Source organism: Trachypithecus francoisi, unplaced genomic scaffold (assembly GCF_009764315.1).
Source record: "Trachypithecus francoisi isolate TF-2019V2 unplaced genomic scaffold, Tfra_2.0 Lachesis_group6, whole genome shotgun sequence".
NCBI classification, from domain to species: Eukaryota; Metazoa; Chordata; class Mammalia; order Primates; family Cercopithecidae; genus Trachypithecus; species Trachypithecus francoisi.
This window is the reverse complement of record NW_022681471.1, coordinates 40,610,168-40,636,627: the sequence shown is the minus strand read 5'-3', so window position 1 is coordinate 40,636,627 and position 26,460 is coordinate 40,610,168. Positions and strand designations below refer to the sequence as shown.

The following is a 26,460-nucleotide window of genomic DNA, read 5'->3' as shown; positions in this document are numbered from 1 at the left end:
AATTAAAGACAAGATTACTCTTAGGCCAATGTATGTTGTTGCAAATAGCTTGCACATGTGTGGAAGTTTCTTTCTAAATACCCGTGAAAACTGGTGAAATCTGAATAAGGCCACTGGATTTTATCAGTGTTGATTTCCTGGTTGTGATAATGTACTACAGCTATGCAAGATGTTATGCCTGGGAAAAATGGGTGAAGGATTTACAGATTTCTCTATTATTTCTTACAATTACATGTAACTAAAATTATCTCCAAATAAAAAGCTTAAAAAGAGGATTGCTTTTGGACGTCGTCTTCGTCTTTTCACTCAATTGTTCAGTAGCCATGTTGAGCACTGTTATGTCTTAGGCCCCTCTATGGCAGATGCAAAGTTTACTAAGATGGGAGTCTCAGTCTGGTGGGAGAGAGAGGCACAAATGTCTGAAATACAACAGTTTATGTAACATAATGGAGATGTGTTTAGAATGCCATGGGAAACATATATTCTAGAAGAAGCCTGCAGCTGAGAGTGGGGTTAGAGTGGGTAAGAAAGGCTTTAGAGCAGGTAGTCCTTTGGCATCAACTGAGAAGATGGGTATGAGTTTGCCAGGCTGGCTAGGTGAGGATGGGTATTCCATTCAGAGGGAATGGCATGTGATGTACAAAGGTCTGAAGGGTTATGACACTTTCCTGTAGTTGGAGAACAGCAAAATGTTGACAAAGGAGGAGAGCGGTAAAAGACTGGAGAGGCAAGAGTCAGATTACCAAGGCCCTGTGTGTTATGGTAAAGAGGCAGGATTTTATGGAGAAGATTCAGATATTCTGGCAGGCATGAAGCCAGTGGGGGCCAGGATGCAATGGGTATTTAGAAAGAAACTCCGCATAGTAGGTGGGAGATTGTTTGGAGAGAAGACCAGATTGGAGGCAGAGAGACCAGTCAAGAGTCTGTTGCCACAGTCCTTGGGAGAAATGATTTAGGCCTGAACCAGGATGGTGGATGAGTGTGTCTGTGTGTGTGTGTGGGGGGGGGGGGTGTTTGTGTGTGTGTGTGAAAGAGAGAGAGGTATTCAAGAGATATTTCAGAAGTAGAACTGATTGGGCTGAGTGACATACTTGATGATGTGTTCATGAGGGAAGGTTTAAGAGTCCCAGATGACTCCTAGGAGTCTGGTTAGTGTCATTTAATGAGATGAGGAATTGAAGGGGATATAGGTTGGAAGTGAAGATACAGAGATAAGGGATAAAGAATTTAGTTGTGGACATCCTGTATTTGAAAGGCCTGTGAAATAGCCAGGTGTATTCAGGAGGTGAGGGCTGGAACAAGTTAGCTTCTTTTTCTCTCCCAAGTCCTGTGCCTTCAGAATGATAATGTCTTTCTAATTATTTCTCTTGACAGCAGATGAAGGCCACATATTCCAGTATGCAATACCAAACTCAAACCCCAGCTGTACCGTCATGTGGTTGTCAGCAAGGACAGTGACTTTCCCTTAAATTGTATGCCTAAGGAGAAAACATTTTTTTTCTTTTTCCCTCCTTCCTTCCTTCCTTCCTTCCTTCCTTCCTTCCTTCCTTCCTTCCTCCTTCCTCTTTATTTTTTTCCCACAGTTTGGCTTGATTTTGCAGTACAGAAATCATTTGGAGCCATTTTGAGACAGAAGTAGAGGCTCTGTCATGTCAATACAGCATTGCAGCTTAGTTCACTGAAGAAGCCACGCCTGACATATAAAAGATGCTCTACGCTTTACCCGCTTTATGTTTGCTTCCTCTCCCCTTTTCCCTCATCAACTTTATTAGGTTAAAACACTACATACAGGCTTTCTCCAAATGACTCCCTATGTCTAGAGTTTGGTTAGAATTTCATGCCCACATAAACCAAACTTGTGGCTATGCTATTTGGGCCCTGCCATAACATTTGACATAATACAAAATATAAAGTCATAGGGAAAACTTCTGGATGCCATCCCAAACCGTGAAATATTCAATTTAGAATCTCCTGAACCTCAAGAGGACAGATGGCACACAACCTGTATGGATCCAGTTCTTGAGGAGCAGAAGCACACAGCTACACTGATTAAAAGATACAAGTGCTGTCTCAAGTTGTCTGTATTGGTATCCCAATGTTTGTTTAAAACTGATCCTTCACTAGGAAAAAAAAAAAAAAAAGCCAGTTTGGTTAAATTGAACAGAATGTGGTAACAGCCAATTCTGAATAGCCACTCCATGTAAACTCTTTTTTTGTTTGTTTGTTTGAGATGAAGTTTTGCTCTTGTTGCCCAGGCTGGAGTGCAATGGCGGGATCTCAGCTCACTGCAACCTCTGCCTCCTGGGTTCAAGCGATTCTCCTGCCTCAGCCTCCCGAGGAGCTGGGATTACAGGCATGTGCCACCACGCCTGGCTAATTTTGTATTTTTGGTAGAAACAGAGTTTCTTCATGTTGGCCAGGCTGGTCTTGAACTCCCGACCTCAGGTGATCTTCCTGCCTCGGCCTCTCAAAGTGCTGGGATTATAGGTTTGAGTCACCGCATCTGGCCTGTTTTTTTCTTTTTTTATGTGGAAGAAAAGGAATGGCATCTCTAGAGAATCAGAAGGAAAAGGATGACAATAAGCAGATACCAAACTTTCCACTAGATACATAAACAAACTATCCCCTTCTCTAAAAGCAGAATCTTTCTGACTCCCTGGCTGAGTAATGTGTATTTTAACAGGTATGATAAATGCCTGAGGCTGGGTGCAGTGGCTCAGACCTGTAATCCCAGCACTTTGGGAGGCTGAGACGAGTGGATCACCTGAGGTCAGGAGTTCGAGACCAGCCTGGGCAACATGGCAAAACCCCATCTCTACTAAAAATATAAAGATTAGCCAGGCATGGTGATGGGCAACTGTAATCCTAGCTACTCAGGAGACTGAGGCACAAGAATTGCTTGAACCTGGGAGAGAGACGTTGCAGTGAGCTGGGATCATGCCACTGTACTCCAGCCTGGGTGACAGAGCAAGACTCAGCCTCAATAAATGAATGAATGAATGAATCAATGAATCAATGAATGAATGCCTGAGTTGAGGCATTTAAAAGAAAACAGCCTTTTACGGAGGAAAAAAATCAACTGATAGAGGCAAAGTTGAGGTAACATTACTGCTGATTTGGCCCCACCATGACAACGCTTCTTCATATCTGACACCCCAAGATATAATTTTGTATATGACAGGTGCCCATTCTTTTCAATCGTCCCTGCTAGGCAAGTGATAGGAGCAAAACATCAGTTGGCAACAGGGTTGTTAATAATCACTACAAACTTGCAAGGAGGCATTTCATAAAATTCCTCAGCAGAGTACACATGAGAGCATAATTGGCAGGGACCTGACCTCCTGAAAGGCACCTCTCATTCACGTATTTAATTCTGTTGAACACTTTGATGGGAACAAATGCAGTCTCCTGGTGCTCAAGCCACTACACAATTGCTCTCTATGTTGAAAACAGGTTGCTGTGAGTTCTGTCTCTAGAGCAATGCAGGAGAGGAAGCCATTCCTAGTCAAGAGGCACTAGGAAGCTGATAAGCTGATGTTATACACTCCAGGCTGGCTTAACCACAGTAGCACTATCTTTCTGTCAACCCATTTTGGACCCCTTCTCCTTGCACATGAATCTGGTTTCCCACCCAAGATTTAGCCCTGAGTTTCGGGAAAAGAGACAAGGAGCACGGCCTAGTGCAGGAAGTTTAATCATAGATTCCATTCTACTGTCTATTAACATGCCACTGAGCTGTGGTTTGTGTGAATCCATTTTAGGAAATGCTGCTAGAGACAAATAACAAGAATCAGCTAGATATCACTGTTTTTTGCTGTTGTTGTTGTTGTTTTCTCTATCAATGCAACAGTCCTTTTTTTCTCTGGCCTTTGTTGTGAAGCACATTTCTAGAATGTCCAAGTCCACTGATCTGTGTTGGTTTATGGAGTTGTAAGGAAAAAAATTGTATCTTAGTTTAATGACTAAGAATCTTGTATGACCTTGGGGTCATTGCTATGAATACCAGTGATGAGTTGCACTCTCCAGAAGTAGGGGTGGAGATGGACAAGGTGTAGGACACTAAGTTCAGGGTCAGCCCAGGACAGCTCCTAACAGCCTGACATGTACTTGTTTGTTTTCTCTTGTCTATTTCCTTTAGCATTGATTTATCAGAAAATGAAAGCCATTCTGAAGGCTTGAAGGTCCCCCGAAAAGTAGGTCTTGACAGGACTAAGCAAAGGCACAGGAGTTCCATGTGTTCAGAGGCAGTGGACTTCTGGACAGAATCACGAGTTATCTCTTGTGTCCTGGGGTATTTCCAATTAGTGCTGGGTGCCACTTGGCCCACCTGGAACCTTAAATTAATGTAGCAGGAGAGTGGATTCTAGTCCTACCTTCAGCCTGTCCCCGCTCGAGATTACACCTATGAATGGGGGTGCATTAAGATATGTTTGCATTCTTCCTTGATTCACAATAGTTAAGTTAGCTTTGGTAGCCACTCGTTCAGAGGAATAGCTTTGCTGTTTCATTACCTTGGTGCCACATTTTGAGTGAGGAATTATCTATTTCACCCCAATTAATTCTTTTAAAAATATGTAATGCTACCAACGTAGTTCAGAACCAACTCTTTAGATGACTTCCTGGAATCCCATGTGTGTGCTTGTTTCTTTCCTACCTCACCTAACTTCACTTCGTCTCCTAGTACCCTGTAGCGAGAGAAGAACATTCCTCCACCTCTGACCCTTTGGGTGGATCCACAGTGAGCACTGCCTTCACAGTCAAGTGACAGTGATGAAGCTGTAGGCTGAAAACAGGACAAAAATGGAAAAGGCGGAAAAATGGCAAAAAAAAAAAAAAAAAAAAAGACAAGGAAAGGGGATTGTCTTACGTGGAGAAGGCATTGTTCTGTTTCTCACATCGGATCCTTTGCAGTTGTTAGGCTCATCGATAGCTCTGGTTTCATAATAGAAGTAAAGCTGGTTCAGTCCATTGGCAAAAGCTAGTAGTACCAGGCAGTAGATAAAGAGGAATTTGAGGATATCAAGCAGCATGCGTCCCAAAGAGATCTGCAGAGGTCCTAAGTGGGAGTTGGCTGTGAACAGGGATATGAGACGCAACGAACTTAAAATGTTGGAAATCGCGAAGAGTGCTTCTGCAATCAGAGTCGGGTGCCACATTTCCCATTCCTCCCTTGGACGAGAACCATTATACTGAAAGAAATAACAAGTGCACAAGATGAGAGGTACAGTGAGCATTTATAAAACTTTCCCTTTTTCCTTCCTTCCATACCCAAACAAAGCCACCAAAATATGCATCAAGCTTTCATTATGCAACAGGCCCCATGCATGACACTATTTGTCTTTCTTGCCCCACCCAATTAATATGTGCTGCTAACAACTCTCTTCCTCCCACTCCCATCCACATATATACCTAGGCTGTACACATAGAAGAATAAATTTTAGATCAATCATCTGGAGCAACCTCCTGTGGTTTATCAATAGACATTTTCTAACTGTGGGTTTACCAGATTATTGGGGAGTGTCACTGAAACAGAGGCACCAGTATGCCCAAGGTAGTGGGGAAAAATCACCCTACTTCCTAAAGATTTCAAATCAAATGGACTTCCTCAAGCCCTCATTGGGCTCTGAGCACCATGGACAACCTGCTGTTACTGAAAGACAAGGGGTAGACGCAGCCTTCTCCGTATGCAGTGTTCATTCTCACACCCTTGCTGACTGCAGTTTGGGGCTGATGGAGGATCCTTAGGGAGCCATTCACTGGAGCTTTCTGCTGAATTTTTAGCAGGCTGTAATGTATTCTACACTACTGCAAATGGCATGTCAACCTTTCAGGTAATGAATTTAGTACTGCCCCACACAGTGGTGTATGGATGTATTTTACAGTTCATTTGACAACCCTGTAAGTTAGAATGTTCCTTCAGCACACATGAAGAACCAGGGGCTTGAAGGAGGGGAAGAACCATTATTTATTGGGTTGGTTACCCATTCTGGGTTTCCGGCTCCCAGCACATTAGGAGTAGCCTTGTAGAAAGATGACTTCATCGTGAGATCTGAGCTCCAATTTGGGCACTGTCACTTAAAACTGCCTGTATCTTTTAATTTCACCATAAAATGAGGATAATGCCTCCTACCCACTGCACATGTTTGTGATTCTGTATCCATATGCAAAAGTCTGTGTACTCCATAAGTGGAGATGTTATGGAAATACAAGGAATTACTTATTACCTTCCCAAGACAGAAGTAGATTTTGCCTGGAATTTAATTTGAAGCATATTGCCTTGAGCTCACATTTAAATATCACAATTTCTCAGGACTAAATGTAAACAACTTTCCTGAGAAAATGTTGCACTGGGGGCCAAATTATATTGTTAGCATTTCTAAAATGTGCTTCAGTTCCAACAACTGAGGAAACTGGTGCGGTTAAAATCACTTGTGTGTATCCAATATTCTTCACTGTCAGAGGAGCTTGGAGAAACCATGCCACATTTGTACTTCTGCTTCAGATAGACTGTAGGTGGCCAATCAGTTTTATGTACTCTTCACCAAATCTTATATTTCTACTTTTTTCCTCCCCCAACAAACATGCACTGCATTACTGTGAGGGGTAGGAATGGTTATGCCTGTTTTACAAATGGAAGAAATCCAGATAGGCAGAGTGACTTGCTAAAGATCACACAGCAAGTCAGTGGCAGAGCCAGCAAGAAGTAATCCACAGGTCTCCAGACACTCAGTCTAGTACTATTTCTATTAAATGTTACTTATATGATAGTTGACATCACAGCACAGATGATAGATTAGCTTTTAAATGTTTAAGGTATATGTGAACGATAGTCTCTTTGCTGATAACAAAACAGACCTATGTTTTAAAACTAGAAATCACCAACTGGAACATGTATAGCTCATAATTTGGGGTTTTCTCTCTCCTCATTTGGAACTGTAACCTCAGGGATGTCTGCTGCCCATGGGATGGTGAATCTGAATTTGTGGAACACTCAGAAGTGTAAAACGTGATTCTCGTGGCAAATTTATACTTTGAACAGAGATACTTTGCACCTTTGGAGAAAGATATAGCATGCATGTGCAGGGAATAAACATGGAACTCATCTGGCATAGAGGTTGGCAAACTTTTTCTGTCAAGAACCAGATAGTATATATTTTTGGCTCTGTGGGCTCTACGGTTCCCATCACAACTACTCAATGCTTCCTTTGTAATCCTAAAGCAGCCCTAGATAATATGCAACCACGTGGACATGGCAGAAGGCCCGGTTTGGCCCACAGACCATAGTTTGTTGACCCCTGATCTAACATGGTGGTTTTAAACTGTGTTCCTTAGAGCCTGGGGGTTTAATGGAGGCATCTCATAGCTACTGTGGAAGCCAAAGTGGAGGCTTAAAAGACTCATTCCTCAAGCCAAACTCAGTCCTTTGGGCTTTTGTATATATGGATACTGTGTGAGTTTTTGCTTAAAGATGTGCTAACATGAGGAAAAAAATTTAAAAGGTTGAGCACCATTGATCTAGTTTAATCTACTGCTGATTTATCAGAGGCAGAATCTACAGCTCAGAAAGGTAGAGGGATTGCCTATGGTAATCCTGCTCATGCGTATGAGATTGGGAATTAAATTCAGATCTCCTGACTCTTGAGTTAGTAATACTTGGAGGCAAGTGATTTTTCTTACATCCTTTGAAATGGAATGCAGTTAGGAAATTGGCCTTCTTGCCTTTCAAAAGATGTAAATTGCATTTCATAAACCCTAAAGCAAAATATGAAGAGGAACAGCTCAATGTGGGGGCTCAATAGTAATAAGAATTTGAGGGGGGTGTTATTATGTCTTTAGCTAAGCACTGACTGAAAAAAAGGCCATAACTCAGTGGGTAGCATAGTCCAGATTTACTTGGCATACATGGAAACGAGGCAGTGGTGGAATAGATCTAGGTGGTACTATCCTAGAAAAGCAAAGAATGGTTATTCTCCATTTGTAGAATCATCTGGGGGCAATAAGGGTCAATCTTATGTATATTTGCTCCTTTTGAGTACTTTGATATGTGCTTTTGGTTCTTGCTTTAGATCATGTGAAGTGGAATAGATATTGTTGACTAATTTTGCACTCTAATAAAATAAAGGATCTTTAAAACCAGCTCATTCCTTGGTGCTTCTGTACTGCTTCAGTACAATGGTGATTGAAAAAGGTTCAAGGAGCCTATGGAGCAGTTCTTATGGCTTTGCCTCATAGAAGTTGGCTCAGCCTGCTTGGGGAAGGTCATCCAGCCTGGACTTCTGTGGATGGGTAGATCTGATTATCCTCATTTATAAATTCTCATTGCAAATCCAAATTTTGCATGTGGCCTGTCTTGCTTTGTAAATTCTTTTTTGGGAAGGACTCCAACTTCTTGGCAAAGGTCTCCTTTGAATAAAGTGTTTGCCGGTTAAGGGGCATTTACCCAGCTTAATAGAGCAGATTTATCCTTATATTTTGTGATGGAGAAGTATCTAACTCTTTGGAAGCCTCTCCAGTAAAGTCGGACAGGTCATGTGATTAGCTAATGTTGAGAATCTACAGATACATTTTTCATATCCCCAAATGTTAATCCTTTTCTTTATCATTTATTCTAAGCTTTCCTGTTTAAACAAAACCCACCAATTTCTAGATTGATAATTTACGGTCCCTCCAGTGTATAAATACCATTTCCAAAGGAAGAACTTTTCCCTTTACTTAACAGTGTTACTTAGTCAGCAGAGTGCCAGAATGACATGGATTTCACCCAGGCACATTAACCAGGGATTCAAACATTTTCCTCACCAGCTTTTTCTCTTAAGGAAGTTGTAAGTATGTGTTAAACGATCACCACATGTATAGGGCCTACTCTTGGGCTCCTTTCAAAAATGTTTCATGACTGCATTCGATATGCATGCTCTACATAACTCCCAAGGTCTTAAAATTTATGCAATATGCATATTAGGGATACAAAAATAAACTAAGTTGTTGGAGATTTGGGGGACAACCATATTTCCATTCTAAAAGTCCTTAATGTGGAATTTAGAGCCAAAAAGCATGACTGACTATACAATCTTGGAGACTGAATTGTCAGCATGATGGAGAAGTTTAACTCAGGCTACAAGGAGGACAGCAATCCCATTATTTAATAAGCACCAGACCTGAACTCAGAGCCTGTGATTACCCAAAGTAAGACATCAGACATAAAGTTTTTTTCAGGATAATTCGAGCTGAATATTGTGAGGGAAAAGCATTAAGGTGGTATGTGTGTGTATGTGTGTGTGTGTGTGTGTGTGTGTGTATATACATCTGAATTGGTAGAGAAGCACAGGTTGGGTGATACTAAAAATGCTGGATTCACAACTGCTTGAGTGGTTATCCTGGTGGTGGAAGTGATGAGCAAGGAAGAAGCTATTAAAAGTCTATGCCACCTGTAGTCAAGTGTCTGGGATTCCGCTACTTGTCATTATATGAAGTGCAGTTGAGAGAAATGGGAATGTTTAGCTTTGAGAAGAGACAACTCAGAGGGTTAGGGAGAGATGATGTCATATCAGAAGCATTGTTAGGAAGAAACAGTCTTGTTTTGTATGACCCCACAGAGAGGAAGAATTACTAATGATTATGTCACAGAGAGAATAATATTAGACATATATAAAGTAGCCCTTTTGAATGAGTTGACAAGGATTAAGAGAAGCTTTTGAAGATAGTGAATTCAGTGAATTTTCTGCCCCAGCCCCATGCAAGCATCATTGGGCCATTATGCTGGCAAGGACATTGTAGAGAGCATTTAAACACTGAAAGCTGAAGACCCTTTTACCCTGAAAGCCTCAGAAGCTAATGATTCATTTGCAAATTGTTCCATTTTCCACTTTCTTTGCTTAGGTGGACACTGCTTACAAACCACTGAAAGAATGTCTGTTTATATGGTAATTTCCCACATGGATTGAACCATCATCATCATCACTTTTTCTCAAAACTCTTTATGCTCTCAGTGCAAAAGCTTAATGTAACCAAAAATCGCTGTGTAGGAAAAATAGCAGACATTCCAATTTACCTTGACATAGGCCACAATCTTCAAGGAAATAGTTGCCAGGTAGAGGGAGTTCATTGCAAAATCCATCAGGTTCCACCAGTCATGGATGTATTCAGTAAATCCACCATCCCACATTTCCTTAATCTCACCCCAAATGAAACCTGAATAATGGAGGCAAACAGTTTATTTCTACATAGGGTCAGCCCTGGTCATCATAGAAGGATCCCCCCCTCCAAGTGAATAAGGATGGAATTAAGGAATGAACTAGGGTCTCGGTGGAGTGAAGCCTTGAGAGACAATAATCACTTGCTTTCCTACTCCACCTCCCAGTTTTGAACTTGCCAAACTTGGTAGGCTTTTCCTGAGAATGCCCATATGTTATACTTTTCTGGGTACTACTCGTAGCATTTTTACTATAGTTACTGAAATGCTGCTGCAATTTTGGGTGCCTGTTTCTACTTTCTTTCCATTTTGGAATGGGAGTAATTTCATCAATAAATTAATTAGATCAGTATTATCCCATAGTCCTTACTTTCCACTAGGTTCAGGAAAGAAAACTTCTCAATGTGTTTTGAGGTGAGCAAGCTGATCATGGATCAATTACCAGATGTTGGGGCTAAAGCTAGGCAATGGGGCCCAAAATAATTTATAGCTCATTTTTTTCCCCTTTTTTTCTTTCATCATGTAGAAGTGTTGTAAAATTTTACCTGATGACATGGATGTTTCTTCAGCCTTGAAATAAAGAAAATAGTAAAAGGTGTGGTTGTGGTCTAGGGCAGCACTTTCTCAGACTTTAAAGTACATGTGAATTATCTGAAGATCATGTTAAAATTCAGATCCCAGGTGGCACCTGAGGTTCTGTGTGTCAAATAATCTCCCAGGTGGTACTGATATTGCTGGTTTGCGGACCACAGTTTGAGTAGCAAGGACTTAGAAGATGGCCGCGTGCTGGAGACTCCAGTGCAATCTAATTATGCCTGGAGACTGCTGGTAGGGCTGTTTTTACCATGATGTGTGTGAATTCCCCCTTGGTTGTGAAATCAGTGCCCAAATAGAATGTAAACCTTGAACAAGAACTGAGTCATGTGGAGTAGCTATGAGAATTAGCAGATTCATGTGTCCCTTGGTTATGGAAAAGGTGCTTTGAATAGACTGATCAGCACTTGCTCTACCTACCTTACTTGAGGCCTGTCCTGACTGATACTTGGCTTTGTCTCTAGAATAACTGACAGACAGCTTCTCTGTCCTTGAAGATATTAGATTAGCAAAAGCAAGCCCTAGGTGTACTGCCAATCTCACCATGGGCCAGGCAATATTGAATGACCAGGGTCTGGGACAGAAGGAACTACATTTCTGAGACTCCTAGGAAAGGACTACCACACTGCATGGGGGTGGGCTGGGGGTACCCTAGCTCAGAGCTAGTCTGACTGCCTGTTCTAGTAGTTTATTTAAACAGGACTATCAGGCAGTCTGGCCATAGCTCCTGGTCCCTTTGACTCACCTAGAACCCAAGGCAATATCATCCATTCCACGACAGTTGGGGGAGGCCCCTGTACATGAAGGTCTGTCCTGACAATGTGCTGAGAAGCCAGGAGAAGCATAAAGAGGAAGGTCAAATAGGATGCTGTGTGGCAGATAAACTTGATAAAGGGTTTCTTGATGAACAGCCCAAGGTTGCTCCTGGGTGAGATCAGGTAGGCTATAGACAGCATGGGAAACAGGAACCCAATGGTCATGCAGGTTAGAAGCTTGACTACCCAGTGTTTCCGCCGCCATCCAGGGAAGCCGTCATACCACAGGGTGGCAAGCAACTGTTGGCAGTTGGGCTGAGCAACAAACTGGGAAAAGAAGAAAACAAGTTAGGCATCTGGAATGTCCAGGAGAAAGTCTACCATCATATACCTCTCCTAGTTTACAGTCAGTTCTGGCAAGGGGTTGTATGGACAATCCCCAGAAGAGGCCTGTTTTCTAGGTTCCTGTGAATGCATCTAACCCCAGAGATGGCTCTACATGTCATAATATGAAACTAGATTTTCCTTAGTGTTCATTACTTTTTAATATATTAAAACAAAATCACTCTGTCTGGTTCATGCTTTGGCATGCCTTCCTATTGTCCCTCCCACCCTGTCAGAGTTGTGTTTCCTCAAAAGTGGTTTTATATCAGAATCATCTAGGGAATATTAAAAAATCTAAATCCCCAGGTCCTTCCACAGACTGACTAAATGAGACTCTGGGGTGGGGATGGAGGAGGTAGTAGAGCCTGGGTAGCTGTTTTACAAACTCTCCTGGGAACTTATATGCCTTTTAGCAGAGAACCATGGAGATATTTCATTTCAAATTGATTCACATCTGCTCACTCCCTTAGTCTACGTGAGGTCATCATCAATGTGCACTCTGTTTGGGCAAACATAAACTGGCAGGGAATAAGCCCATGCCTGTAGCTAGGGTTTGAAATGAAAATGAGTTTCCTTTTATATTTTGTTTTTATTATTCTTGATTTTGTTTTGAGCACCTCTTGGTTAGCTTATAATGAATCAGGTTGCTACTGTGCCATCTATTTAACACCGTCTCTAGTCTAGACATGCAAAAGAGGAAAAAATATTGGGGGGCTGGCATTACGCTATTGCATACTAACCCAGCTGGGATTTTACTCAAAGGCAATCTACAAAGTGTCAGTGATTAATAATTAAGGAATCATCAGCATTGCAAATCATTATCCAGCTGCTACTCCTGGTGAGTGACTCAACAGGGAGCTCAGCTGTCAACCACGATTTTAAATACTGCCTACATTTGACAACCCCAGCTTCCCATGGGATAGGTTAAACAGAGCTGCACCATTTAGCTTACTAGTACAAAGGAACCATTCTTCTTCTCCTTGAGCACATAGTTGGACTACATTACCCAGGCTCCCTTGCAGTGAGGTGTGGCCACATGACTAATTTCTCACTGTGGGAAATGCTGTGTGGCACTATTTGGCCTGGCCTATAGAAGTCTCCCATGTGTGCTCCTCCATGTTCTTTTCCTTTTCTGACTGACTGGGATGTGATAACCTGGCGTGATCTAGGGGCTTCTGTCAGCCCCCGTCCCTCAATAACCGTGTTAGCAGAACTAGCCTGCTGAACAAGAATACCTGTTTTGGACTGTTACATCACGGAGAAAGTTCTGTTGTGTTAGAGCCATTACATATTTTGGGGTCTAGCCTGTCCTAAAGAAGATTACTGGTATGAAACTACCAAAAATAAACTCTAAAATGTTTTCATCCTGTGGTCTCATTTCCTCCAAACATATTTATGAACTACATTATGTCCTCACACTTCCTTTCCACACATTCATACACAAAAAGACAAAATCCTATAGTCCCTTTCTACCTTTTTTTTTGGCCATAGTAGCCTATGCCAAAGGCTGGGATGATGAAGTCCAAGAAAATACAGAAAAGTCAAACAGTAAAGCAAGAACTTTGCAGTAGAAGAACTGCTGGGAGCTCACATTCTACTGAGGGAAACAGAAGCACAAAAGGAGAGTTACACAATTGTATAGTAAGGGCACCGGAAACGATATGACCATGGCATAACGGGAGCACAAAGGAGGGACAAATCTGGATAGATTAGCGAAGGCTTCCTGGAGTAGGTGATACCTGCCTGGAGCATTAAAAGATGTGCAACAGTTGCCTAGGTGTGGGAGAGGAGAAGAAAAGAGAGTAAACAGCCAGAGCAGAGACGATCACATGACTAAGGCATAGAGGTGAAAAAGAGCCTGTCTTGTGTGGGGGGGGCTACAGTAGTCAGGGTGGCTGCAGCTTAAATTGCAAGGCTGTGAATGGCAAGAGACCAGGCTGGAGAGGTAAACAGGGGTTAGAGAAGATCAAGACGATGGTCTTTGGCCATTAAAAATAGTATGGACTCAGCTGGGCACGGTGGCTCATGCCTGTAGTCCTGGCGCTTTGAGAGGCCGAGGCGGGGAGATCGCTTGAGGCCAGGAATTCAAGACCAGTCTTGCCAACATGGTGAAACCCCGTCTCTACTAAAAATACAAAAATTGCGGGGTGTGTTGGCGTGCACCTGTAATCCCAGTTACTCAGGTGGCTGAGGCAAGAGAATCGCTTGAACCCAGGAGGCAGAGGCTGCAGTGAGCAGAGATAGTGCCACTGTACTCCAGCCTGGGCAAAAGAGTGAGACCCTGTCTCAAATAATAATCATAATAATCACAATAATCATAATAATGGCCAAGGAGGGCAGATCACTTGAGGTCGGGAGTTTGAGGCTAGCCTGGCCAACATGATGAAATCCCGTTTCTACTAAAAATACAAAAATTAGCTGGGCGTGGTAGTGTGTGCCTGTAATCCCAGCTACTCGGGAGGGTGGGGCAGGAGAATCACTTGAGCCCAGAAGGTGGAGGTTGCAGTGAGCCGAGGTTGCGCCACTGCACACTGCACTCTAGGCTGGGCAACAGAGCAAGACTCCATCTCCAAAAATAAATAAATAAATAAATAACCGTAGTATGGACTATTTTAAGAGCAATGAGAAGCCATAAGTAGTGTGTGTGAGTGTGTGTATGTGTGTCTGTGTGTGTAGAGTAGTATAATAAAGCAGTTACAACTGGCTCTGTTGTTTACTAACAGTGTAACTGAACAAGTTCTACTCTGTTTTAATGTCTTCCTCTAAAGAATGGAGATAATAATATCTACCTTATAGGGTCGGTGTGAGGATTAAGATCAGTTACTACATACAGAATGCTTAGAACTATGCCTGGCACACAGTAAAGGCTCATTAAATCTTAGCTACATATATTATTATGCATGTAAGAAAATTAGATTTAGATGCTGAAAAGATCCTTCTGGTTACTGGGTGGAGGATGGATTAGAAGCAGAGGGTGGTCAAAACTAGAGGCAGAAAGATTAGTTAGAAAACTGTTGCCAATCTTAAACAAAATGATGGTGACTTAGACTAAGGAAATGGTAGTGGAAATGGAGAGACGTGGTCAGATTTGAAATACAGTGAGGAGGTAGAATTGGCAGGATGTGCTGATGGATGGGGTGCAGGAGGTAAAGGGGAGGGAGGCTTCTCATTCAGGTGAATTGGTGATGGTAGTGCCATTAACTGAGAGAGGGAACACTGAAGATGAAACGGGTTTATGGAAGTGCATGCCTTTTTAAACCTGTCAAACTAGATTTGTCTATGAGACATCTAAATGGAGATATCCAGATTGACATCAAATACTGATGTTATTTGGCAGGGATTGGCAAATTTTTCTGTAAAGGGCCACATAGTACTTTAGGCTTTGCAGGCCACACTGTCACTGTTGCAGCTACCTAACTCAGCTGTTGCAGTGCAAACTCAGCCATAGACAATATGTACATGAATGGGCTTAACCGTGTGCCAATAAAACTTTATTCACACAAACAGGCAGCAAATTGTAGTTTGCCAATCTCTGTCCTATGCTACTGCATCAGCCTGAACCAAACAGACATTTAGAGCTCTTCAGTAATGGTCTTGATGACCTCATGTGACTTCCCCTTATGTATTCCCAAGAACTCCAACCCCAGAAATCACTTTCTGCTAAGGAACAAATGCAGAAGTGAAGCTTCTTTTAATAGTGGATATACCATCCAACTTTATCTTCAATGCCTCTGCTCTGATTTTCAATTTGGCTCAAGCTGGGCAATTTTAAAGTTGGACAGGTTTTTATCTTCTATTTTTATATCTGACAGAAGTAGTGTAGGGTGGTGTGGATTCTGGCAGAACAAACTGCAATTAGAATATGATAAAGGAAATTTTTATTAAGCCACCATGTAGTATCTAATCTAAACACAGTTGTGAGCTTTGAAAGCACAATCCTGATTCTGCTTGCACACTGCAGTTCGCATTTGACAGGTTATTTAATCAATCTCTAGTCAATTCTAAGAACGCCTCAGAAAGAAGAATTACAAGAAAAACTGCAGAGTGTGTACCCACTAGATGCCTCACTGCACAAAAAGCCAAACTGTCCAGAGCCTGGAGCAGTAATTTTTTATTTTAATGAAGCCCAATTTGTAGTTTTTGTTGTTGTAAGGATTAAGGAAAGAGGAGAGAAACAAGAAGGTCGGCTCGACAGTCAACAGGTTTATTTTCAACCTGGGAGGGACGTCTGACAGAGTTAGGCCAGAAGTCGCAATCTCTTACAGACTAAGAGTTTTTAAGGATTCAGGGTGGGAGAGTTTATCAGAGGCTTGGACTGCTTCTGTGTCTCTTTGTTGTGCTTATCTGGGAGGGAGAGTTGTGTGTCTATTCCTCTACATCTTTCTGCAGCTGCAGGCATATCCCTGGAGTCTGCTTTTAGCTTCCCTATCTTAGTGTACCTGAAGTGAAAGGCATGTGCTTATTAAGGCCTACTGTTTTACTGGGGCCCATTGTATGAGGGTGAAGTTTGGCAGTTACCCAAGAGACTTTCCCCTGCCTTGCTCTGTGCCCCAGCCATCTTATCTGTGTTTTACTGTCTGCTCTTTTCTGGCTGCTTGTAGTTAGAAAAGAAGTGATTTCCTTGAAATGCATGAAGCTGGAAAGGCAGCTGGAACTTAAAGGGGCGGTGTTTGTCTGAGATGATGGTGGTCCTGCTCTGTCATTCCAGACCCTATAGTTATAAAAGGACAAGGGGCGACGTGTTCTTTCTGGCTACTTCCTGCTGATGGTGAGGCAGATAGTTTTTTGGTCTTGGATTGACTGCAGGAGCAACACCGTTTGTAGATGTTTTTGGATAGTTGTCTGTGAAATGGCCATGATTCTGTTGACTTTTATTATTTCCAGCTTAAGATTTTTTTTTTTTCTAACGTTGTTAGGACGTTTTTCTGGGCTGTTAGAGGTTGCTTTCTCAGCTCTATAGGCTTTGACTTGAGTGTGATGTATTGAGGAGTCAATTTCGGTAACAGATATAATTTAAACTTTAGAAGATAATAAAATTTATAATTTAAACTGTAGAAGATAATAAAAATTGAAAAACATTAGGCAAGACTAGAATTTAACAACAGGTGTGCTATAGTTTTTGAAACATAATTTTTACTTTGCAGTTTCCTATTTTTATTAAAAGACAAATTACAGTAGGACTGGTTTGCTTTATTATATTTGGCTTATTTGTATACAGTGCAGCAAGAATAATTACTTGCTACACAGGCCTTTTAAATTGGCTTTGATGGAACTCTGTTATATAGAAGGAATTTGAGATAAGACTTGTTAAAGCCAAACCCAGCCATGGATTTGTACCATTAAATACCTATGAGTTGGGTGAATTCGTTTCTTCTTGAGCTTTTAAGATAACTTGGGGTTCCTGGCCTGTCAGAAAGTGACATTCTTTACTTACTACAGATCAGAAACCCTGTACAGGGACTGTGTACACAAAATATGAGGCCAGTTTCCAAGGTTTTATTGGCTCCATAAGTCAAGTTTGATTCCTTAAAGGAGAGCACACCGCTGCAGTCAAAGCCTTGGTAAAATAACCAGTTTTTTTTTTTTTCTGTTAGAAAATAAAATAGATTCTTATAACTATATCGTAATTTAAGTATACTTATAACTAGTTTTTTTTTTTTTTTGAGACAGAGTCTCGCTCTGTCGCCCGGCTGGAGTGCAGTGGTGAGATCTCAGCTCACTGCAAGCTCCGCCTCCTGGGTTTACGCCATTCTCCTGCCTCAGCCTCCCAAATAGCTGGGACCACAGGCGCCTGCCACTACGCCCGGCTAATTTTTTTTTTTTTTTTTGTATTTTTATTAGAGACGGGGTTTCACTGTGTTAGCCAGGATTGTCTTGATCTCTTGACCTCATGGTTCGCCTGCCTCAGCCTCCAAAGTGCTGGAATTACAGGCGTGAGCCACCGTGCTGGGCCTACTTGTAACTAGTTTTTAAATTCTAGAGGAACTAGGCAGAGAGAAACAAACATGCTTTAAATTCTATTCACAGGAGTATACTTTACTTAGTTGTTAAAGGCTGTAGCTAGCTTAAGACAAGTTTTCTTGACTCTGAAAATAAGATAAAGATTAGCAGTGTTCTAAGTAAAAGGTAAAAATTTGTTTTTGTTTTTTATTAGTTTATTCCATTTTATAAACCTTTGTTTTGCTTGATATTTATAAACATTTTAGCTTTTTATGAGTTCTGTGTGTTTTGTTGTTGTTATGAGTAACCCACATTTGAGAGCACTTGTTAAAGTTCCACAGCTTGAATATAAGCAATGTTTTGAAGAGAATTAAAACAAAATAACAATTGTCTGTAAATAACAAAATGTCCAGTTTGGATACAGATAGAAACACAATTGACAAAGAAATTTGGTTATTTTTGTGGTTTACAATAACCCACCATAACAACTTTAATTGTGGTTAATAGCACATATTCAGACATAAGAACTTTAGACATTCCATACAGTTTTGAAACATATGTTAATAATATTCCCTAAAATATAATATATTAGACATTATTTTGGCAATTTTATGTTGCCAAATAATCCTGTTTACCTCTTTTTTGGGTGCTTCAGGGGCCCTGTGCAGCACCCAAAAGCCAGGGGTTAGGAAAAACAAACTTGAAAGTAAAGTTTGATTTTGAGAAGGCTGTTAAATACGTTTAAAATTTAAAACTTTTGATATTATGAAATAGAACTTCAGATTATCATAAGTTGTTTTTCCATTTGTTTTGTTTTGTTTTGCCAAAATCATGAGATAACAATCTGGAAAACCAAAAACCATTTATTAACATTTTCAATTATATGAAAATTGTGTTTAAGAGAGAAAGTTAAATTTTACCCTTACATTAGTTTGCTATTAATGTTAACTTAATTTTAATGAAACCGTATAGATAATTTTGTTTAATTTTAACCAGTTTGACCATGAAGTAAGATTTTTACATACCCGTTATAACCCTTGACAAGTTTTGCTAAACAGTAGATTAGCATTTTAAGAAAACTTTGTGGTGCTTTTATTTTAGTGTTTAATTTACAGAAAAGAAATATAATATTCTTTTGAGTTTAGTTCATACGTTTACACACAGTTTTATTTGCAGGATTAGTTTTATAGTGTCTATATAATTTGCTTAAACCATCCACTTTATTTTATTTAATTTTAAGACAATTTTTTATTTTTAAGCAAAATGTACATTTTTATGCCTTCTTATAATTTTTAAGAAAAACACTTTTTAGTGTTTTTGTATACCTTGCATGCAAATTCATGTTTAGCAGTTTTAATTACAGGTTATAATGGTAACTTTTAGCAATTTTTAACTTTAATGTAAAACCTGTTAATTTTTTTTGTGACTTGAAGCTAAAAATAATGACTCATTTTGTAATTGGGTGAAGTAGTGCTGAAATATAATGCTTTTTTCTTTCGGTTTTAAATACTTGGGTAAAATCGGAAGGTAAGTGCTTAGGTAGAAATAAGTAACTACTGAACCAGTGGGAGCAAAGTTTAGTTGGGCAATACTCTTTATCATACTGACAAGTGAAGGCTTATTAGTTCCAAAAGTGCAGGCTTTATTTTTGTAGTCACAGAGTAGTCTAAAGGCAAGGCTTACCCAGCTCCTGGCTCCCACATGAACATTATTTATTTAGTATGCCAGATTTTTTTCAAGGTGCACTAGTCACTGAGGATATTTTTACTGGTGGGAACTGGGATTTTCTAAACGCATAAATTAACTGCTAATGCTGGTTTATTTTAGGGGCATGTTCATTGAAACAGTATTCTTACTTAGCTTGAATTCTAAATTTTGTTCCCTTATTATCTCGTTAAAGCGATGAATATGTTTGTACAATGAAGACAACTTTTTTTGTGTGTGTTTTTAGGTTAGAGCTTCTGCATGGGAATCATACTTTGACACAGAAAATTAGATCTGTAAGTGAAATATAATAAAGTGTTCTGGAAAGAAGGAGACTCTGCCTTACAATCTCAAGAGAAAAATATATGGCACTAAGGCCTGGTTCTTTCTTCCCTTATTGTTTTGTCATTTTCCCCAACTTTGGGAACTAAAATCTCTTTGCTTAAATGCTGAAATTATAAACTGAAACATTATAAATGCTAAAAATTATAAATTGGGTTTGTTATAAAGGCAAAGTAATAATACTTCTATGTATATTGTATGTATGTGTATATGTATAGGGTTATATGGTTTAATAACTCAAATCCATGTTGGATTTGACTGAACCTACATAGATACTAATCTGACAGACTTACTGTTGTCACATCTAAGAAATCATTGCCCAATCCAAGGTCACAAAGACTCACATCATTGTTTTCTTCTCAGAGTTTGATAGCTTTAGCTTTTATATTTAGGTGTTTAATCCGTTTTGAATTAATGTTTGCATATTTTGTGAGGTAGAGGCCCAATTGTATTTGTTTGCATGTGGATATCCATTAGTCCCAGCACTTTTTGAAAACACTACTATCTCCCCATTATATTGTTTTGACACCCTTGTTGAAAATCAGTTAGCCATAAAGGTAAGAACAATTTGGAGAATATTACCATTTTAACAATATGAAGTCTTCTAGTCCACAAACATGGAATATCTTTCCACTTATGTAGATCTTCTTTAGTTTCTTTGAACAATGTTTTATTGTTTTTTTCAGTGTACAAGTCTTACACTTCTTTTGTTAAATTTATTCCTAAGTATTTTATTGTTTTTAATGCTATTGTAAATTGAATCATTTTCTTAATTTCATTTTTGGATTGTTCATTGCTAGTGTATAGAAACTGTCAAAAGACAAAATCTCAACAAATTTAGTTATAGATCTAATTGGCTTTTTTCATGATGTATGAATCAGGGAATCAGCCTTCCATAATTTTTGTTGAATAAAACACAATTGATTTTGTATGTTATCTTGCAACCTTGCCCAAGTCATTTATCAGCCCTAATAATTTTTGTTGTTGATACCTTAGGATTTTCTCTGTACAAGGTCATGTCATCAGTGAATAGAAACAATTTTAATTCATCCTTTCCAAACTGGGAGCCTATTATTTCTTTTTCTTACCTAATTGACTTGGCTAGAATCTTTAGTATGATGATGAATAAAAGTGCTGTCACTGGACATCCCTGTTTTTTTCCTGATATTAGAAGAAAACCTTTCAAGTTTCCTATGAAGTGTGATGTTAGCTATGGGTTTTTAATAGATGGCCTTTATCAGGCTGTAGAAATTCTCTTCTATTCACAGTTTTCCATTTGTTTTTATCATGTAAGTTTGTTGAATTTTGATAAATGTTTCTTCTGTGTCAAATGAAATGATCATGCATAGTTTTGTCTTTCCTTTCATTAATGTAATGTATTACATTGATCGATTTTTGTTATGTTGAACCACCCTCATATTCCTGGGATAAATTCTACTCCGTCATGGTGTCTAATTCTTTTTATATGTTGCTGGATTTCGATTGCTTTTTGTTTAGCCTATTGTTTGACCCAATTGTTATCTACTGCCTCAGGCAGCCTTCATATTAACAACTGTTGCTGATTTTTTTAAACAAATGCCCCCAGGAAAAGAACTATTGGTACTGAGTCAGATCATATGAACACCAGTCCTGAGAATTGGGCTTTTTAATGAAGTTGCTTGACAGGTCATATAATGACAGTTCTCTGGAGATGGGTCTATCTGGGGTGCTCCAAAACCAGTGTGCTCCCCTCCAGTGGGTGCCAGGCTGCTGCTTTTTACAGCTACTATGGTTCCAAAGCTGTTGGTTTTCTTTTCTTTTTTTTTTTTTTTTTGAGGTGGAGTCTCACTCTGTCGCCCAGGCTGGAGTGCAGTGGCACGATCTTGGCTCACTGCAAGCTCTGCCTCCCAGGTTCACCCATTCTCCTGCCTCAGCCTCCTGAGTAGCTGGGACTACAGGCACCCGCCACCACACCCGGCTAATTTTTTGTATTTTTAGTAGAGACAGGGTTTCACCATGTTAGCCGGAATGGTCTCGATCTCTTAACCTAGTGGTCCGCCCGTCTCGGCCTCCCAAAGTGCTGAGATTACAGGCGTGAGCCACTGAGCCCGGCCTGGCTGTTGGTTTTCAAAGCTGCTGTTGAGCTGGGTAAAGGAAGATCGGAATTGGGCAAATTAAAATATCATAAAACCTGCTTTTCTTACCAAAACTTAGCTATTTTACTTGAGTAAATGCTCCTCTGATTGTTGTAAACTTTTGGTTATTTCCAGAATTGTGAAAAAGTTAATTTTAAAAAATTTCCAATGTCTCGTAGCTTTTGTGGAAGAGTAGATTTTCAGAACTCTGCCATTCTGGAAGTACTTTCCCTTGTGACTTTTTAACTTTTTATGGGAGGCTATGTTGTTCCATTTGTGTGTGGGTTAGTGCAAATGATAGCACTTGCCCAATTAATTCCCTTCCTCAGGGGCTTAAAAAGTTTAAGGAATATAGCTTCTTCTTCTTTTTTTTTTTTTCTTTTTGGGACACTCTTACTCTGTTGCCCAGACTGGAGTATAGTGGCACGATCTCAGCTCACTGCAATCTCTGCCTCCCTGGCTCAAGCAATTCTCATGCCTCAGCCTCCCGAGTAGCTGGGATTACAGGTGTGTGCCACCACACCCAGGTAATTTTTGTATTTTTAGTAGACAGGAGGTTTCACCATATTATCCCCCTAGCCTGGTCTTGAACTCCTGGGCTCAAGCAATCTGTCCATCTAGACCTGCCAAAGTGCTGAGATTACTGGCATAAGTCACTGTGCCCGGCCTCTAGCAGCTTCTTCTTTTTATTTTTATTTTTATTTTTTTTGATTTGGAGTCTCACTCTGTCACCAGGCTGGAGTGCAGTGTCATGATATCTGCTCATTGTAGCCTCCGCCTCCCAGGTTCAAGCAATTCTCTCGCCTCAGTCTCCCAAGTAGCTGGGACTACAGGTGTGCACCACCACGCCCGGCTAATTTTTTGTATTTTTAGTAGAGACGGGGTTTCACCATGTTGGCCGGAATGGTCTTGATCTCTTGACCTCGTGATCTGCCCACCTTGGTCTCCCAAAATGCTGGGATTACAAGCGTGAGCCACCGCACCCGGCCAGCTTCTTAAAAGCCATAAGACTGAGTGTTGGTCAAGGACTAGGAGCTTGTCTTATTCTTCATTATATTCCGAACGTTTTGCAAAATGCCTGGTACAAGATGGATGCTGAATAGATATTTGTTGAATGAGTGATTGAATAAATAGCTTTGTGCTAGATAAATCTTGGTGAAATACTCTCTTCCCAAAGTCTTCTTTTCTTAGTGTGTGAAGAGAGTCTAGTAGCTAAGACAAGTCTCCTGGGAATTGCAATCAGGAACTACTGTTAACATCGGAAGATTAAATATCAAAGATTGAGCTCTTATAATGTGCCAGAAACTGAACTGGATTTTTTATATGCATCATCTCACATCAATGCTAATGGCAGATATAGAATTATATCATTTTGCAGTTGACAAGACAGAGCCCAGTGTCACATTTCTTGGTAAGTGGTGGAGTCAGGACTGGAGAACTAGCTTAGTTGATTCCATAGACCAAGTTTTTAAACACTGCACTCTCTGACAATCCATGGATGGTATGATCGGAGGCATGCAGAAAGCTAAATTTCCCAGTATCTTCCCCATTGGCCTTGCCGCCAGTGATTGAAATGCCCACATCATTTACTGCTTTGGATTAAAGCATTGAAACTATATTCATGTTTGTAGGAAGTGGTAATATACAAAACTATCAACTACCTTAACAGCTTATAGTGGGTATATCATATTAGCCAGTTAAGGAACCTGAAGGCTAGTAAAGCCCAGAAGTGATGGGGCCCGCCCCAGGCCAGATCTGTATGGAATCCCCCTGTTTAATCTGTCTAAATCTTTTCTTCACAAATGAGCTAGGACCCTCACTGCAGTTGTCGGGTGTTTTCCCTCTGCAATGCTTCAATTCTCCAATACTCCCAGACAAGAGCTGAACATTATTGTATTTTCTCCTTACTGCACACAACTTTTGGAAAAGCCCTGGCTTTCTTTGACATAAAGCTGTGTTGTCAATGGAGGGACCAATGGCTCTTGGCCCCTCCTAGGAATATTTCTTGATAGGAATAATGTCAGGTTCTACTGGAAAGAGACCACCCCTCTCCCAGAAAACTAGCAAAATAGCTTTGATTTCACTGCAGCAGAGTTCTGAATTTCAGAAGAGAAGAGAATTCAGTGAAGAGAATTATCTTCCCAGCCCTTCACCAGTCTATTGTATGTGACTTTTGTTTCTACAGCTGTCTAAAGGATCAATAGGATTTAATGCCTGATTCACATGCTTAACTCAAGGCAGAATAGAATTTGACTTGCTTACTGTAAGGGAAGTGCAAGATTAATGTGATTCAGTTTAGGCCTTTCAACAAGTATTTTGGAGTATGTGCTCTGTGTCCAGCTCCGTGTGGCCTGTGGGAGAGGGTCATCACAAGAGAGACCAGCCATGATTCTGGCCTGCAGGAGCTCTTTTGAAGGGATACTAGCCTAACTTATATGAAACAAGTAACAGGACAATAATGTTTGTGTTCAGATGCTCACATAAATGGTACAGATGGTAAACATGTCAGGTTCCCAGATGGTTGGCTCTCACAGAGTGCTTAAGGCCACTCCACTCCAAATCAGCAGATTGTTTTGCCAAGTAAGGACATGAGAAAAGCCCACATCCCTTTGATCTCCTGTTACCACCACTTTATAAAAGAAAGGATGGAATAAAGGACAGTCATTCAATCTGGATCTATTTAGCTTTAGGAAAAGCTCACTGCTTTGTCATGAGCCACACTTTGGGATCTTAGAGCATTCAGAGATGGAAAAAATCAGCAGGCACTAGGTCCTAAGAAAAGCCTGCAGTGAATAATGAAATCAGAAAATCACTTCCTTCTGGAAGCCTTCCCTGATTGCTTCAGCCAGAGGTGTGACCTCTCTCTCCTGGAGCCCATACCACTTTGCTTTTTTCTTGTGGTACCTCTCAGAGCCTACGTTGTGTTACATGTACTTCTATGTAGAATCAGTGACTCAGCCTTCTTAGTAGACGGTAAGCTTAGGAAGTGGAGGAACACTTCTATATATGTCATTTCTTATCCCCAAAGTTCTTTGCAGGCATTTACTGTTTTTGTTAAAGTGAAAAAATTCTTCATTCCGTCCCTGCTAAAATTTACACCTGAATGTTTAACTGCTTAGTTAGTGGGCATTTCTCCTTGGCTGCTAAAACATATTTCAAACACATAATCCACACAGAACTCTTCCCCCCACTAGCCTCCCCAAGCGTGCGCGCGCACACACACACACACATACACACACACACGTTTCTCTTTTCACCTTGTAGTCTGCCCTTAAATCATTTCTCTAGTAGAAGTCTTAATAGTCACAGATAAAATGTACACAGAACTTTCTAAGTTTGGGATACTTTTAAAAGCAGTTTATATGTATTAAGAAACCTAGGAGGTTGGTACTACTATTATACTCATTTTATAGATGAGAAAACTGAGGCTCAGAGAGGTAAAATAGTAATAATAACAACATCTAACATTTGAGTGACTACTGGATGTCAAATACTGTATTTAAGTGCTCATTTAAGAATAGTGAGCTACAGATAGACCTCCCTGACAATAAATTGAGTCACCACTCCTTGAGGAGGCAATGGAAAAAAAGGGACAGTCCCCTCATAGAAGCAGAGCATCTGGTCGTGGGGATGGGCTCTTGAGAAGTAAGCCAGGCTGTGAGGTAGAGAAAAGCCACAGCAGTAAGCTTCCGGTGGCTCCATTAGGAATGGACAATGGTCAGAGGAGAAATATCTTTGTTACCCTGCTCAGTCCACCCTGTTCCCTGCTGGGAAGGCTATCAGCAAGAAAAACATTAGGATAAAAACAAGTCAGTTTCACAGTTAAGTCACCTAACTGGTTATTTTCAGATTATTTTAAATTTTTAGGTGTGTACAAAAAAGTGCAATAGGTGAGACTGAAAGAAAGGTCACCTTGACACATGTTTAATATTCAGAGGTTATAAAGCAATAAGGTCTGTGGTTCTCTAAAGTAATTGGCAATGAGTTATGTTCCTATATTTTCTAAAAGAAATCAGCTGACTTTGAGCTGGGAGACTTACAGCTGTGAACCTTCTTCCTTTAGTCCATTTAGAGGAAAAGAAAATTTGAAGGGTGAGAAGGAGTCATCCCCTCTCCCAGAGGAGAAGGTGAGGATCAGGAAGAAACAGCAGTTACTGGCTATAGTCAGAACTGAGGTAAGGGCCTTCCTGGGTGGTTTGAAAAAGTCTACTGATCTTTTAAGAACTGCATCCTATTCCCTTCAGTGAATGGCTGCACATAGAAATGGGCACAATGTGTACGTGTTAGATGTCAGTTCTTCAGGAGATAGTCTGGTTGTGTGTAAGGATGTGTTTAAAAAGCCACCTCTACAGAAATGACCCTCGATAGAATAAGTTTTGTTGGTTTTGTAGTTGCCTATCAAGCTGGGCCCTGAAAAGGAGAAAAACACCTAAAAAGG

General features: G+C 40.4%; 1 protein-coding gene across 1 annotated transcript in view; it reads right to left on the bottom strand.

Annotated features, from left to right (window-relative positions):
* The window catches only part of TRPC5 (transient receptor potential cation channel subfamily C member 5), a 194,687-nt gene that overhangs the window by 71,687 nt on the left and 96,540 nt on the right, over positions 1-26,460 (bottom strand). The window contains 4 exon segments of the mRNA XM_033201482.1: positions 4,868-4,901; positions 4,904-5,189; positions 10,049-10,188; positions 11,529-11,865. Of these exon segments, the coding sequence (XP_033057373.1) occupies positions 4,868-4,901; positions 4,904-5,189; positions 10,049-10,188; positions 11,529-11,865 (797 nt within the window).